General features: G+C 33.3%; 2 protein-coding genes across 2 annotated transcripts; one reads left to right on the top strand and one right to left on the bottom strand.

The window, feature by feature from the left end:
* Positions 1 to 864: 864 nt before the first annotated feature.
* Positions 865 to 2,693, top strand: LOC105210589 (39S ribosomal protein L38, mitochondrial). The gene is made up of 7 exons (XM_011181639.3): positions 865 to 1,077; positions 1,170 to 1,325; positions 1,382 to 1,527; positions 1,586 to 1,705; positions 1,797 to 1,888; positions 1,963 to 2,261; positions 2,320 to 2,693. Exons 1-7 carry the CDS (start codon positions 933 to 935, stop codon positions 2,607 to 2,609), a joined length of 1,248 nt encoding a protein of 415 aa, XP_011179941.2. The 5' UTR covers positions 865 to 932; the 3' UTR covers positions 2,610 to 2,693.
* Positions 2,694 to 3,914: 1,221 nt separating this feature from the next.
* Positions 3,915 to 14,040, bottom strand: LOC105210588 (inositol polyphosphate-4-phosphatase type I A). The gene is made up of 16 exons (XM_011181636.3): positions 13,593 to 14,040; positions 11,934 to 12,144; positions 10,635 to 10,793; positions 10,271 to 10,564; positions 8,851 to 9,170; positions 8,638 to 8,776; positions 8,475 to 8,569; positions 8,313 to 8,413; positions 8,082 to 8,251; positions 7,811 to 7,994; positions 7,330 to 7,630; positions 6,238 to 7,264; positions 5,897 to 6,090; positions 5,620 to 5,834; positions 4,990 to 5,553; positions 3,915 to 4,916 (listed from the first exon to the last, which is right to left on the bottom strand). Exons 2-16 carry the CDS (start codon positions 12,049 to 12,051, stop codon positions 4,784 to 4,786), a joined length of 4,014 nt encoding a protein of 1,337 aa, XP_011179938.2. The 5' UTR covers positions 12,052 to 12,144; positions 13,593 to 14,040; the 3' UTR covers positions 3,915 to 4,783.
* Between the last annotated feature and the right edge of the window lie 1,386 nt (positions 14,041 to 15,426).

Below are 15,426 nucleotides of genomic sequence, written 5' to 3'. Positions count from 1 at the left end.
AAAACAATTTTAAATATATTATATACTAATATTATTCAATTTGTATATATTTTATAACTTTTACAGCATTTTTCTCCATTTTCAAATATTTCGAATGACAATGAAATTTGGTGTTTGCACTCTCAAGGTTAGGAACCTTAGAATCCATGGTGAAACTTCCAATTACGCATTGAGTATATTCGACTTAGCCGAAATCCCCAAAATAACTGTTTGGATCGTCAGGTTACAGTTTAGTATGGTAACTCCAGCTTGAAAAATCTAAAGCACAACAGTTGTGGATCATAAAAGGGAATATAAAATCAAGAAGTCACCTCTACCAGATTTGTTTAGTAACCCGAGGAAGGCATAATATGTCTTATTTGAGCATATAGACCCAACTTTGGATTTCACATTTAGAAAACCTGGGACGAACACGTATTTATCTCTCAATCAGCAAATTTGGATTGACCGCCAGTTAGAATTCTGTATGATGAGGCCAATTAGCACCCACTTGAAATAAACTGTTGTACTTTATTAGACTCCATTATGGTTTGAGATCAACCATTGATACGATTTCTGCAAGTTTAAAGTCCTAAAACGATAAAAAAAATATATGTCCGAATCCCTATATAAGCATATCTGAAGAGATTTGCCATTACACATATTTTTCTTGATTAAATTAGGAGAAATCGGCATAGAAAATGTGTTTATTACCAAGACAAAAAAGTTACTCAAATATTTTTGTTGTATAATGTTTTTTTTTTTATTTTAAAATTATATTTACAAGTATTGATTTTCATCAAACCAACATAATCGTGTAAACATAGCCTAATACTATGTATGGTTTATTGTGAATGATAATAGCACTGCGCTATTGTGAACATGTGATCAGCTGTTTATGGTCCGTTATTGGAAAATCTTAGGTTGTGTTTTTCTTTTCTCGGATTGTAAAAATGGCATTAACTAACTTGTTAGTGAAAAATAGCTTAAGCACCGTTATAAGAAACAACAATCCTTTGTTGATTTCAACGCGATTGGGACACACAATACGTGGCAAACGACCAGGTGTTGCAAAAACACTAGAGCAACGTTTGCAGGGTGGGTGATTATAACGGCGTGCTAGTACCGTATTATAAAAAAATGTTACGTATTATCATTATTAATGAAATGTATTTTCCGTTATATTTTAGAAGAAAATACCAAAGATCCAGAGTTGACTGCACGTGTAAACATTGGGTTCCCACTTCTAAAATCATCCCGCTCGGAACAGTTGAAACAACGACTGGCGCACTTGAAAGCGCATCGTTCCAGTGAAGAAGTGGAGAAATTGGCCCGCTCAAATAAATGTAATTATTTATTGTAAAGCCTGCGACATGTTTAATAATGAAATCTATTATTTCAGTGTTAATTGATTTGGATGAAGTGCAACGTGAGTATCGTTCCACTACAGGTCAATATGATTTGCGTGTAATTGCTGACCATTATGGCATTTTTGATGACCTATTCGGTTTGGCATACTTCGTACCTCGTGTGGCACTGAATATTCAGGTATTTGATATGAAGTGCTTGTAAGAAGTGTTTTTTAAATTTTTTGTTTTCTTTTTAGTATCCACTGGATGACGGCAATTTCAGCTGTGTTTATAATGGAAATGTTATAAAGCCTGCAGAGGCTGCAAATGTACCCGAGGTTAGCTTTGATGGTACAATCGATCCTATAACTGGGAAGGTATGCATTTTGTAGGGTTGAAACAAAAATATTTTCTTAAGTTTACGTATATATTTCTATTGTAAAAGTAACAAAAAATATAATTTTACAGAAATCAGCAGGTGATAGCTTTTGGACACTTGTAGCAACGAATCCTGATGCGCATTTTACGGACAGTACTTCTGAATATGTACATTGGTTTATGTGAGCCCTTTTGCACAATTGTTGCTCTCTTAAAATTATGTTTTAATTAATCTATTTGTTTGTTGTATGCCTAGTTCGAATATTCCAAATGGTGATGTCAAGAAGGGCGAAGTCTTGGTCGAATATTTACCACCTTTTCCACCAAAAGGCGTTGGCTTCCAACGTATGGTCTTTGTATTATATAAACAAAATGGAAAAGTCGATTTCAGTAAATATAAGCTCTCACAAAATGAAACGAATATTCTAGAAAAGCGTACATTCAAAACACTGGATTTCTATCGCGAAAACCAGGATAATATAACACCAGCAGGACTTGCATTTTTCCAAAGCGACTGGGATAGTTCAATAACGAACTTCTATCACAATGTATTAAGTATATATGGATAATATTAATAATTTGTGTCTAGTCCTTAAAAATGTTTTCTCAACAGATATTAAGGAGCCAGTTTTCGAATATGACTTCCCCAAACCATATTTAGCTGATCAGAAATTCTTCCCACTGAAGCAAGCGTTCAATTTGTATATGGATCGTTATCGTGATCCTGAAGAGATCAACCAAGAGTTCCTGGAACGTAAATTGGCGACGACGCATCCATTTGAAGGTCCTGAAGAACCGCTCCGCTTTCCAAACGCGCATCCAATACGTGGTGTGCCGTCATGGCTGAAAACAGAAATACGAAAGCGACGACTGGGTATTGGTCGCATTAATGACTACAAATAGGAGTATATTAGATAAATTGTGAAAAAACATAAATAAAATATGTAAACTATTACGAAATATATAATAAAACAATTTAAATTAACATTAGAACATATATTTTTTCAAGTTAGTTGGCTAGGTAATCATTTTTTATCAAAATTTTCGATTTTTAAAAATTTGGTTCAATTTATCGAGGGAACACTGTGCCGGTAAAATTGCGAAATTTCACATTGAAAATCCCAGCCAAAGTACTAGGCGCCCATAACAGCACAGCAAGCAACCAGCCGGCCGGTCATTTACAATAGATACTCGGTGACTCATTCACAATAGAGAAGTGGCGAAGATTAGGCTGCGTTCACACGTCGCAAACTTAAGGCAATTTATTGACAATAAATTAATCAAAAACAGTGTAGAAAATACATAAAACTATATTTTTTATATAATTAATTGTTACTAGTGAATTTTTATTGTGTGTTTTTTATAAACACATGTAATACAATCAATTTAATAATATTCTTATACATAAAATTTTAAGTGCATGTAAACACGCCGCTATATCTCATACAACCGTTTTTCTTATAGCATACGGCACATTTTTGTTATCTTTTTAATTCATTTTTAGTAATAAATATTTATGAATTTTTAACGTTTGCATTAAAATGTCAACAAATTAACTTCTTAAACTTAAAAGAGATTTGATTAAATCCGATTATCGTAACCGACACTTTTCAGCGTTTGCTGTGGTTTCTTGTTTCGCAACATAAGCGTTTTCATCACTACATTAGTAAAGTTAAACAAAAAAGAATACACACTACATACTCGATAATAAATATTTGGCACAATTGTTGTTTGTAATAAATTCTTCTTTTCACTATTGGTGATAAAAGCGCATATTTATTGAAATAAGTTTAAAAGCAATTGTATTAAAAAATTACATATATTAATTTGGCACAAAAAGGGCTTGCCCAAATATGTATGAAGGAGAACAAATATCTAAAATTTTGCTTTAAATGTTTTTTCACAACAAATTGACTTTATGAGAGTCTAAAAGGTAGCCAGAATAGACTTCAAAACAATTTTTTTTAATGTTTACTTGATAATTTTCGCACATAAATAATAATTTTTAGGTTTTTAATTTGGGAATTTATAATAAAATTAAGTACAGCTACCATTACTGATATTATTTTTATTATCATTTCTCACTACTATTTTTTTTTTAACTCAATAAATTTCACGGACATGTGCTCAGTTAAAGAATAAATATTTTAAGTATCGTTAACTTAAGGAAGACCAATCGAATTTGTATTTCACGATTTTTAATTATTATTATTATTTTAATTTGTTCGTCTTCATCAATGTGTTTTCTTTTAAAATATTGATTTTGTTAAAATCAAATACCTTTGGGAGAATATTTGTTATTCGAGTTTGAACAAATTAGAAATTATTAACCTTTAGCTAAAAAATGCATGTGCTTATTATTTGTTAGTTTGTTATTTGCAGCTTGTAAACGTTTAAAATTAAAAAGCACTTTTTTTTACTAAATTTTGTTTCGTAAAACTTGTTGCACCAACAATCAGTTATGCTTTTTCTCTCTTAATAATAAATAATGAATAATTTATTAAAATAAAAATGCAAAATGACAATTTCACGATACTAAAAATTTACAAATTAAATAAATTCGAACAGCTGATTGCAGTGCCACCCACTAACAAAATTATTAAGTTTGCCAGATCGGTTATGTAAAATATATCTTGCTTTCGACTAAATTATTAATTATACTATTCTTTTCACTAAAAATTTAAGAAACACACACGCGATGTTGTACATATTTGTATAATTCAAACAATAGGCAGTAAGTACTAACCTCAATAAGTAAACGAAATACTCAAGCTGCCTGCATATCTTTCAACTTAATTTCACTTAGCTTAAAAATAGATTATATTCATAAATGTGCGTATTGCTATGATTTTTTATGATAATAATTTAACAATTCAATTTATCGTTTCATTTGAGGCTCTTTGCTTTTGATCAATTTGTATCACGTCTATCAAATTCCACTAACACATGAGGTTAATCAAGGCTCTTATTCAAATATGTGATTTCTAATATATGCTGATTTTATGTTTTGCTGCCTATTTCAATGGCTAAAATCATACCTTGCATTTTATCAAATCGTTCAAGTATTATTTACGCTTTTAGGTCTCTGCCTTGCCATAGGAACCAGCCGGTGGTCGATACATTGCCGGTAATGAAACAACCTGTGGCAAATTGAATGCGTATTTGCGTTTATCAATGTTTTTAAAGACGTTATCCATACGTGTTCCATCGCTATGTAAAAAGAAAACAATGAAACATGCATACATACATATATATTTCAAAAATCAGAAAAAGTATGCATTACCTGCGCATAGTGCTCAACACGTAGGGCACACTCTTCGCTGGCAAATGAAACTCTTGCACCAGCACTCGACATTGTTCCAGGGTCACCGACATACCCGTACGGTCTTTGGCACTTTTACATGAGGTAAAACGCAGGCCTGACATTAGGCGACACGCGTCTTCGGCTAAATGCAAAATTTTCACATTTTTCGAAACATTTGAACGCAGCTGATCCTCCATAAAATTGAGTATATTGGTGAGCGCTTGCGTTGCTGGTGGATGCGGTTCATGCTTGCTGGGTGTATCTGGTGTAACGAGTTGCAATTTGCGATAACGACTATAATACTGTTTCAGACGCACAAAATTATCCCAATTCGAACGGTGCTGCTCACGTGTTTGACCCAGTGTTTCGGCCAAAGTGGCCTTTTCGTTGATGCCAATATTGAAGAAGACCGGTGTGAGTTTGAAGGTGACCGCCTCCTGCGTTGGCATGACAGCGTACACATGTTCTGGCACGGGTAACAAAACATTCAGGGATTGCCGCGAACCGGTGACACGTGGCAAAGGAATTGGCGTGTGCGCGTCGCTGTTTTGTTGTATATAAGTAAATAAAAATTAGTCTTGAACTGTTATTTCTATTGAAAACGCTTACCATTGCGTATTACTACGCGTTAGCGTGAAATTCACTGCGGAGAGATCTTCAATAGCGATGCACATATCACCCCACATATCAGTTTCGTTGCCGTACAACGAAAGCAAACCTTCGAAGTATGCTAATGGTCCTAAATCCCTGAGAATTTTAATGAAATTTTCGGTAATTTCAGTGCCCCATAATTTGGCCATTAGTGCGGCGATGAGCGCTGTCAACTGCAATGTGAACAACAATTTAATTAGTTAAAAAGTGTTATTATACGTCGGTGGGGGCTTACCGCTTGTGAAAAGCACACATCACGCCGATACATGATTTCCAAGTTTATGCTATTGCGCTTCATATCCTGCTGCAGACGTTGCACAGAATGCATTAAACGAGCAGTTTTTAGCAAACCATCCATGGCGTGGCGCAATTTTCGCATTGATGGGCGCAACTCGGAAGCCCAGTCTGTGGTAAGCGATAAGTCGAGACCTGATGAAGAGAGAAATAAGCCATCAAATATACTTGTGTAGATTTATAAGTCAATGCCCAATTAATTTTGAATATTGATATGGCAACAGTTAAATGCAGTTATTTTTAAACAGTGTCTTAAACATGTATGTCTAAGTCAGTACTCACCATCCGTGAATTTGTTGCCTTTTTTCGGTGGCGCGTTACCTTCTAAATCGGTCACAGATGTATGTTCTTGTTCCTTGCATTGTTCCAACGCTTCAACATTCTGTGTTAGATCTAAATTGAGCCCATTGCCGTTGCTGACAGTCTGCTCAGCAGCTGTAACCATGTCACTATCTTCGCTTTCTGCCAACTTATTTTGATTAGCTACCAGATCTGGCGGTGCTGGCGAGTGTTTGAATCCAGTTCGTTTCATATTCGTTTTTGGATGTCGCAAACGAATTGCTGGACTACCACAACGACCACAGAGAAACTTAATTTTACTAACCAAACACATTACACTAGCCTCAATGTTCAATTGTGTTAAATCGAGTGGCTCGGGCTCCTCTGTGGGTCGATAGTAATTAGCCGAGGGGGAAGAACTCATAATCTTTGTATCGAGAAAACTACCATGTTGCAGTACGGTAGCATTGTAATCTACATCCAATTCAGAATCTATGTGCGTTGTATAACGTGTATTGAAATTGCTTGGCACTTGGCACGAAGTGGGAATGTGACTTTCATTATTCAACTGCGCCATATCAATATCATCAAGGTCAATTAATTGAAGCATTGAAACGTCGTTGCCATCTGTCTTGCTAAAGTGTCCTTCAGTAAATGCAATATCGCTTGTGGGGTCATTCAAATGTACGGGTAAAGATTGGAATGTAGCTTCTGCGACTGCATCGTTCTCAGCACCAGCTGCAGCAGTGTTGACTGCGGCACGATTTCGTAGCTGTTCGTTGTATGTCTTTACGGTGCGATGTAATGCATGTATGGCATTTATGTCCATCGTCGAGGGTGATGGCCGCAAGCAGAGACTGTTGGAGCGCATTAATGGGCGACCAACACAGCCGGCGAAACCCGTGGGTGTCTTTGTGCGTGGCCAGAGGTCTGGAGGCGCAACGACAGGTGTTGCGAAATCCTCCAATTCAGGTGATTTCAAGTCGAGTGCACAGAGTTGTTGTGTGATTTTACGAAATGGTGACATGGGCTGTGGAAAATAAATATAATTTTATATAATAAATTAAATTTGAATGGTCTCAAATGTTTAGTTACCATCAACACATTGTCTGGCTCCTCAATGATGCGGTGCTGTTCAACAAACGCAAAAGCGTCCTCCACGAGGCTTGGTTCCCATATGTTTAATAATGTTTTGGTTTTCGTAATCATCTCATTGCATAAAGGCATCATACCTTTGGGATTTTTACCCTTCGCCAGTGATAGTAATTGTGACATTATTTCAACGATCTCTTTGCGCAACTGTTTTATGGCTTGTACGGCATCGTTGGCCGCTTGCACTTTGCATGCATTGCCCTGTTCGAATTTCGATGGTGAATCTTTGGTTTCTTGTAATAATCTTGAATGTTTGAAAGTTTAGAAAGTTATATATAGGCATATTATATTTTCAAAAATTGTTAACGAAAAAAATATTTTTATGTTTATGAGAAAAAAAATATTTTTTTGGTTTCATTTTTTTTTTAATAAAAAAATATTGTTTCTTTTGTTAATGATAAAAATTGTGTTACATTACACTTACTTTATAAGCCCTCCAGTACGTCCTTTGGCAGCATGGCGTGTAAATGCACCAACCGTTATAATGTCCAGCACACCCGATTTATTCAAAGTATCATTTTGTGCCCACATTCGTTGCAAATGCAAATTGACTGGTATAAATTCCAGCGATTCATCAGTCTTTACAGAAGAGCGTTTAAAATAGGGGCCTATAAGATGAAAGCACAGAGTGTTTATCAAGTAGAATTAGCCAAATATTTTGTTATTTAAATATTTTCAGTGAATTTTGAACTCACCTCCCTCCTTTGTGATCTGCTGTAGATTTTGTTTCGCCTGCGAATAATCTTTCAGCAATTTTAGATGTTTATCAAGCAAATCCATTTGGCGTCGACGCCATTCGCCACCTAATTCTCCCATACCTGAGATTTCTTGTAACAATTCCTTTTCACGCAATATCCATATTGAGCTTTGAATGCGAAAGACAAATTAATTAAATTAAACAAACAAAGGAAATAAATTATGCTTACAGTAATTGTTGAGGTATTGTGAAGCTGTATTTACTTTCGAGCAGCGCCTCGTGTACGCTGATGTCGCCGCCCATACCCGAGTGTAAACGATATGTGTGAGTCTGAAGCACAATATGTATTTAATTACATTTTAATGTAAATAGAACACTTAAGAAACCTTACCAAAGGATTTGCAAAGACTACTTGCAGAAGACCTTGAAAGGGTACAAATAGTTTCACACCCAATTTGGGTGGCAGCGATTGCGAACGTCGATGGCCTTATGGAAAAGGAAAATTTTGGTAATTTTATATAAATTAAATTAAAAAGGAAGGAAACACCGCATACCTTTTGTGTGCTCTTCAAACACCTGTGTTGTAGAACGTGGTGGCGATTGTCGATCTGTCTCTGGCGCCCACGAGGCGATCGTTATAAAGCCACCGTCACCATCCAGTGCACGCAGTGGAATACGGAAACGTGTAGCATCCTTTTTTTTGGCATGCAAAGAAAAAAAAGTAATTGTCAATAATAATCCTATTAAATGAAAATTGTAAAACTCACCTGTATGACACCCAGAGCCACCTCAGCGTAGGCAAGTGGCACAGCGGTGTGTGACAAGCGTTCGCGTACATCATACACCGTGAAGCGCAACAGTGTGTCCGCTGAGAAGCCATCACTTCGTTTAAAACGCATTGTGCACAAGAATTGCGGATTCGCAGAGCGTTCGACGACTTCGGTACGCGCAAAATCACGCCATAACATTGTATTACCAAGTGAGAGCAATGAACAGACGACGCGTGTATTCGGCAGTCGTCCGTGATCGCCACAGGGTAAACTATCACAGGATAAGGCAGACTCACAAATTGGTATTTCGCTGAGGTCTAAAAAGGACACAAGAGCGAAGCACATAGAAATTGACAGTTGGAAAAATACAGAATGACAGTTATAGGGTGTTAAAAAGTGTCGAGGTTAAATTGTTGTAACCGAAATTAAGAAAAAATAGGCAGAGAAGTTTAAGATACAAAATTAAAATGTGAATTAGTATTATAAAACAACGCCTTATTTTAAATATGCACAAAAACTATTTAGGCATTAATTTTGTATACATTTTTTCTTTATTTCATTTTGTTCAAATTCAAATTCATTATACAGTTATGTAGTAATAGGAAAACACTTGTATACAGTGAGAGTTCATTAAAAATGCATGCTTTGGTATCATATTAGTTGCAATAAAAACTATTTACAAAAAAAATAATAATAAAAATATATAATATTCATGTTTAAACCATAACCAATAAAAAATAATTCAACATTTCTACAGATTTAAAATCAAAAGTAACAAAAAATAACAAATAATAATAATAATAAAATTAATTTAGATGTAAGAAAGTCCCTGTATTCCGCAAATTTAATCGATTTTTGTATTTATATTGAATTAAATCGACATAAAGCTATGAATGATGGTTAAATTAAAAAAAAAAATATTTTCCTAACTTAATGTAGCTGAGCCAAAGAAAAAAAGTACCTTTTTTCTACTAACAGCAAGGCTAATTAATATGAATTTAAATACTTCACCAAATTATTTTAATAAGAGAAAAATAAAAATATTAAAAACCTACTACGATTTTTTTTATATAATGTGCTGAAGAATGATGGTGTTCCCAAGAACAAATAATCGCGAACTGATTTTTCAATAGATATGACAAAAGTTTATACTAAATAAAAGTTCTTAAAAGGGAAGAATAGTACTAGCCACTAAAATCTCTTTCACACAGTGCAGTTAATAATAAAATGTTCCTAAAGCGAACCAAAAAGTGTTAAATAAATTAATACTACGGCATTAACACTTAATTAAATCTATTCAATTCTCCTATGCAAACTAAACTATAAATTTTAATAAAAATAATATATATTATATATATATGCTAGTTTTAAACTATGTTATGGCAATTCGAAACTTCTTAAAATTGTATAAGATCACCTTCTTCCACTTTGATCGTTGTAGAGCTTTTTGTTGTTGGCACTGTCAGCGCAGATGCACCTTCACCATCGGCTGTCGTATTCCAAAGTAATGCATCACTCGCTGATGTAAATGTGCCCGCCGCAGGCAGTCCACTTTCGATGCGATTGCCCATTTTAATGGCAATTTGATCTTGTAAATATTTAATTTGCCGATCTAAATAGCCATAGGATGCTAATTGTATAGACTTCACCCACTCCAAGCGTTCTTTGGCTGTACGCGTTGAGATGCGTTGCGGTTGGCTGCCTTCGAATTCTAAAACAATAAATACCATAATAAACAAATATAATTTCTCTTTATTTCCACAATAGTGTTAGGTACTTACCTAAAATGAAAGCGAAACCATCAAATTCACGCTCTTCATTTCGTATTAATGGCCGACAATTTTCAAGCACGATTAGACCAGATGGTGGCGATTGGGGATCGTGATCCTTTAGGTAAAATAATAAATTACCTCGTAATTTACACCAACGCGGGTAATTTACTGAAAAAAATATTAATAAAAAATATACCATCTACATTTGTACTTAAAGCTATCGTTTTGGAAGCAATTTTAAATTTGGAAAGTGAAAGTACTATATAGAATTTTTATTGAAATTCTAGAAAAATAAACAGTTTTCATAAGGAGCCGACACCAAATTTCCCATTAAAATGTGTGAAGGTGAGTGAATATTTTACAGAATGCAGAAGTAAATTTATCGATTGAACTGTGCAGCGCTAGAATAAACATACTTATGAATATTGTATGCGTTGCTACGAATTAGTATTGGTGCTTTAGGTGTGATAAAAATAAATTCTTTACCTATCTTTACATTTGTTACAAAAGATATAACATGGTTTTGTGTGAAGGTATTCGTTTATGTATGGTATTTGTACTCCTGTTAAATATGAGAAAAATACATGATATGGTTAAAATAATGGGAAAAATGTTGATTTTCAGTCAAACATAGTATGTATGTACATAATTCAAATAATGCAAGTATTTTTCAAGGAATTTTATAACTAAATCCTATAACTGTAGTAAGACCGCAAAAATTAGTTCATGCTTTGTACGAACTCTAATTTGAACACAATAAATTACTTCAAAACTTATTTTATTTTTGAATCCACAAAGGTTTTAGTCAACTTATGGTGTCTACACTTTCAAATGCATATATTATTGTAAATTGATAAAAAAAAATCAATGCATAGAAAACTCAACATTATTTCAATTTTTTAAATATGAATAGTATGCTTTATACAATTAAAATTTTGTTCGTCTACCATGCACTTTTATTATAAATAAATACACAATCGAATCATGCGTAAACTTTAATAATTAATACTTATTTTATGCCGCACTTATCAAACTAAATGGAATATTTAAACATTTATAAGCAGGCACGAAGTTTCATTATAAACTGAAATTAATATTATAACAACTTTATTACCCATATAAAATACTAACTAACATTCCCATCCAAATAAAAATAATAATAAACATACGATCTATGCTTTAAAATTGCATAACTTATCCAATAATTAATTGTCTGATATTATAGATGTACACTTTTTACAGAGGAAATAACTAATACACATTCTTATACATATGTAAATAATAGCACCAATTTTTTTATTATCTTACCATCTGCACGACGAAAAAATCCCTCTTGACGTTCTGTTATAATCAAAAGTCCTTCTTTTTCAAATTTGATTGCTGGGTTTGTGGCTAATGTCGCTAAACCAGTCTTATTGAATCGCATATTTTCAGGTATCTTATGATTTCGTCACGCTTTGTCTCCGTTATTTTGGAACTTTGAATGTTGATATTATACTTGTAAGTATTAAATTGTTGGCTGCAAGCAAAACCATTTAAATAAATTAAAAAACATATTCAAGTTAATAGTTATTGTTATGTGTAAAACCACAATTCCGATGGAGAGGTAAAGAAGATGTCTTAAGTGTATTATACAAACGAGGCTAAATAAAATACATCGCAAGGTATAAAAGATATACTGAAATCTGGGAATTTTTTATTAAACCTCACCACAGGATGTCTAATAGTTCGCCTAACAGAAATTTCGTTTTATGCATAGTACATATGTATGCTAAGTTGACAACACCTCAACAATCTTTAATTGTATTTGCATTTAATTACATACATGAACTAAAGTCTCACATATCAATTCCTCCAACGGATATAGCAGATGTGTTAATTCAAAATAAAGTTCACAGGTAATAAATTAATTAAACAGATGTTTAAAAACAGTTTATTACATTTGCCATATGGAAATGAATGTAAAATAAATATGTTTCAATATAAAAGGTTTTGACCGATCAACTCCATTGGAACATGAAACAATACAATTGTTCATTCAATTGATCTCCAAGAGTATGCATGGTTTATCCGTATAGCATGAAATATACATTCGTATTATTTCACACTTTTTTAATTAAAAAATATTAATAAATATAAGTTGTCAATTAAAAATTGTTAAAAAATTAGTTCGATTTAATGCGTACAGGGTACTATTGTAATTGTAAAATAACAGTCTTTAAGTGATTATATTAACAGGGTAAAGTCTTTGTATTTATATATTTGTTCACCTTTAAATGCATACATATTTATGTGTTATATGTATTTAGAAGCGAATCTCGTAAATAAGTGATTATCAGTAGCAAAAATTAATATAAGTGCATCGTTATCACTCAGTACATTATACATTTGTTTATTTTTGCTGTAGTATAGTCTCAAACGTACACACAAACCAACTATGAACCGGAAAATAACAGTATAAATATGTATATACATATGTACATATGTATGTAAATGTAAATTACAATTATGTTGGAGTTAATGGTTGGTGCTTCAATGCATAATAATAATTGATTAAATAGTACATAAAAAGCCGATGAAAGCGTATAATATGGAAGACAAAAGGTGGTACTACCAAAATAGTCAAAGTACACGAAATTTATGGTCACTACGCGGTTACAATATGTCGAGTTGATGGGAGCAGACAACAAAATGTAATCACCGGTATGTGATGTGGCGTTGTTAGATTTAATGCGCTCCAACAAATAAAAAAGATAGACGAATACTTATGCATATGTGTGGAGACACATTAAGCAGATTAAAGTTTGTGCTGAAAGATATACATATGTATCCACACTTACAACATTTACGTAGTCGATGTCATAAAATTTGCCTCCTACTTGCAGCCTTGCAAATAATTGATTTATTAGGTAAGCAGAAATATTATATGAAGAAGCTTACACCTAGAAAATTAATATTTAAACTCACCTGTAACTGCGGGATGTTAAAAGCCAATTTTACAAAACGATTTTTGTTACATACACTTCGGCATTCACTTTGCTGCAAATTCGACCAAAGTTGATATCCATTTAGTTAAAACAACAGATATTTGTGGGAAATCGTACAGATTTATATTTACGCTTTATAATTTAGCTGCTTTGGAACTTTTTGCACTTCTAAACAACAAATTTTCAACACACACTTTCACCTCCGAAAACTTTCAATTTCTAATTAAACTTTGTCACCGCAAATTATTTGCATTTCCGGCTGTTTTTCCGTAGCTTTAATTTTGTCCAGCTGCAGCTATGCAGCTAAGAAAATGTTTTTATTTATTCATTGACTTAGCAAGCGCCCGTATTAAATTAATATTAGTGAATAACAACAAATTTCATACAAGACTGATAAAATTTTACAATGACAGCGATAATGACACTACTTAGCTTGCCAGACTGCTAAAATGTATAATAACTCATGTACAATCAGCTGTTACTTTGTCTGTTGTTTTATTTCTATCAATTTGTCACCTATCCACACATACATACAGAAAAGCATAATTAACGGTATTTCAAAAAATAGTGTTAGTATCTGATATGAAAACTTTTCTTTAAATTATTTATTATTGTTTTTTTATTTTCTAATAAGATTTTCGAATGTACCCAATCTGGCATCACAATTCAAAAACACAGAGAGACAAATAAGAATATTTTTAATTGGATAAATATTTAAATAAAATGGGTGTCAAATTTTAATTGTAAGAATTTGTTATATTATATATTATTATATATATAGTATAGGATTACAGAAAGGCAACGGCCGAAATAGTTTATGGTGACACCCCTATCGTTTGCGCTTATTGGACTGTGTATATCAATACAAGATTAAACAAGTAAGGAAAAGTTATGTTCGAGTGTAACCGAACATTTTTATACTCTCGCAAATGTTGCACAGAGTATTATAGTTTTGTTCACATAACGATATTACAGTTTTGTTCTCATAACGGTTGCTATGATATAGCGTGATATATATATGATCATTTAGCATTTCGAGGGGAGTTGAAATCCGGATGTCTGTCCATCCGTCTGTCCGTGCAAGCGATAACTTGAGTAAAAATTGAGATATCTTAATGAAACTTGGAACCCATGTTCCTTAGCAATCTGAGGAGGTTGGTATTGAAAATTGGCGAAATCGACATTGCCACGCCCATAAAATGGCGGAAATCGAAAACATATAAAGTACCATAACTAAGTCATAAATAAAGTTATAAAAGTAAAATTTCGTGCCAAGGATCGCACTAGGAAAATATATCCGGATGTAATTTTTTTGGTGAAGTGGGGCACCTCCCCCTAATAAGTTATTGTACATGTCTTGTAAACTACTAAAGCTAAATCAACCAAACTCTCTATATTCGTTTCTTTTAGGTACTACTTTATACAGTCCAAAAATGGAGGAATTCGGATTATAACCACCAAACAAAAAGTTTTGTTGAAAACCACTAAAAATGCTTTAATTCAGCAAGGAAAAACACCAGAAAGCTTAAATTTCGTCATAAAGGTACAGAATAGCTGCATTCAAATTGGTAAACAAAATTTAAAATGGGCGTGGCTCCACCCACTTATGGGTCAAAAACCATATCTCGGGAAATACTCGACCATTTTCAATGATATTTGGTTTGTAATATTTTTTTTTGCATCCCAATGATATTTTGTGAAAATAGGTCAAATCGGTTCATAACCACGCCTACTTTCTATATACCAGAACTGTGAAGTCGATCTGAATCGTTTACTTTACAATATATGAAGTAAACACTAGTGAAGATATCGGA

The sequence above is a fragment of the Zeugodacus cucurbitae genome, chromosome 5 (genome assembly GCF_028554725.1).
Source record: "Zeugodacus cucurbitae isolate PBARC_wt_2022May chromosome 5, idZeuCucr1.2, whole genome shotgun sequence".
NCBI lineage: Eukaryota > Metazoa > Arthropoda > Insecta > Diptera > Tephritidae > Zeugodacus > Zeugodacus cucurbitae.
The sequence above is the reverse complement of the archived record's forward strand: the minus strand, read 5'-3'. Positions and strand labels throughout refer to the sequence as shown.

Coding starts and splice junctions, on each gene's coding strand:
- LOC105210588 (XM_011181636.3), bottom strand. CDS start 12,051: ATGCGATTCAATAAGACTGGTTTAGCGACATTAGCCACAAACCCAGCA. Junction 8,777..8,850: donor TGGCTCTGGGTGTCATACAG/GTGAGTTTTACA, acceptor GCCAAAAAAAAG/GATGCTACACGTTTCCGTAT. Junction 5,835..5,896: donor ATGTGTGCTTTTCACAAGCG/GTAAGCCCCCAC, acceptor TTCACATTGCAG/TTGACAGCGCTCATCGCCGC.
- LOC105210589 (XM_011181639.3), top strand. CDS start 933: ATGGCATTAACTAACTTGTTAGTGAAAAATAGCTTAAGCACCGTTATA. Junction 1,528..1,585: donor GTGTGGCACTGAATATTCAG/GTATTTGATATG, acceptor TTTTCTTTTTAG/TATCCACTGGATGACGGCAA. Junction 2,262..2,319: donor CTTCTATCACAATGTATTAA/GTATATATGGAT, acceptor TTTTCTCAACAG/ATATTAAGGAGCCAGTTTTC.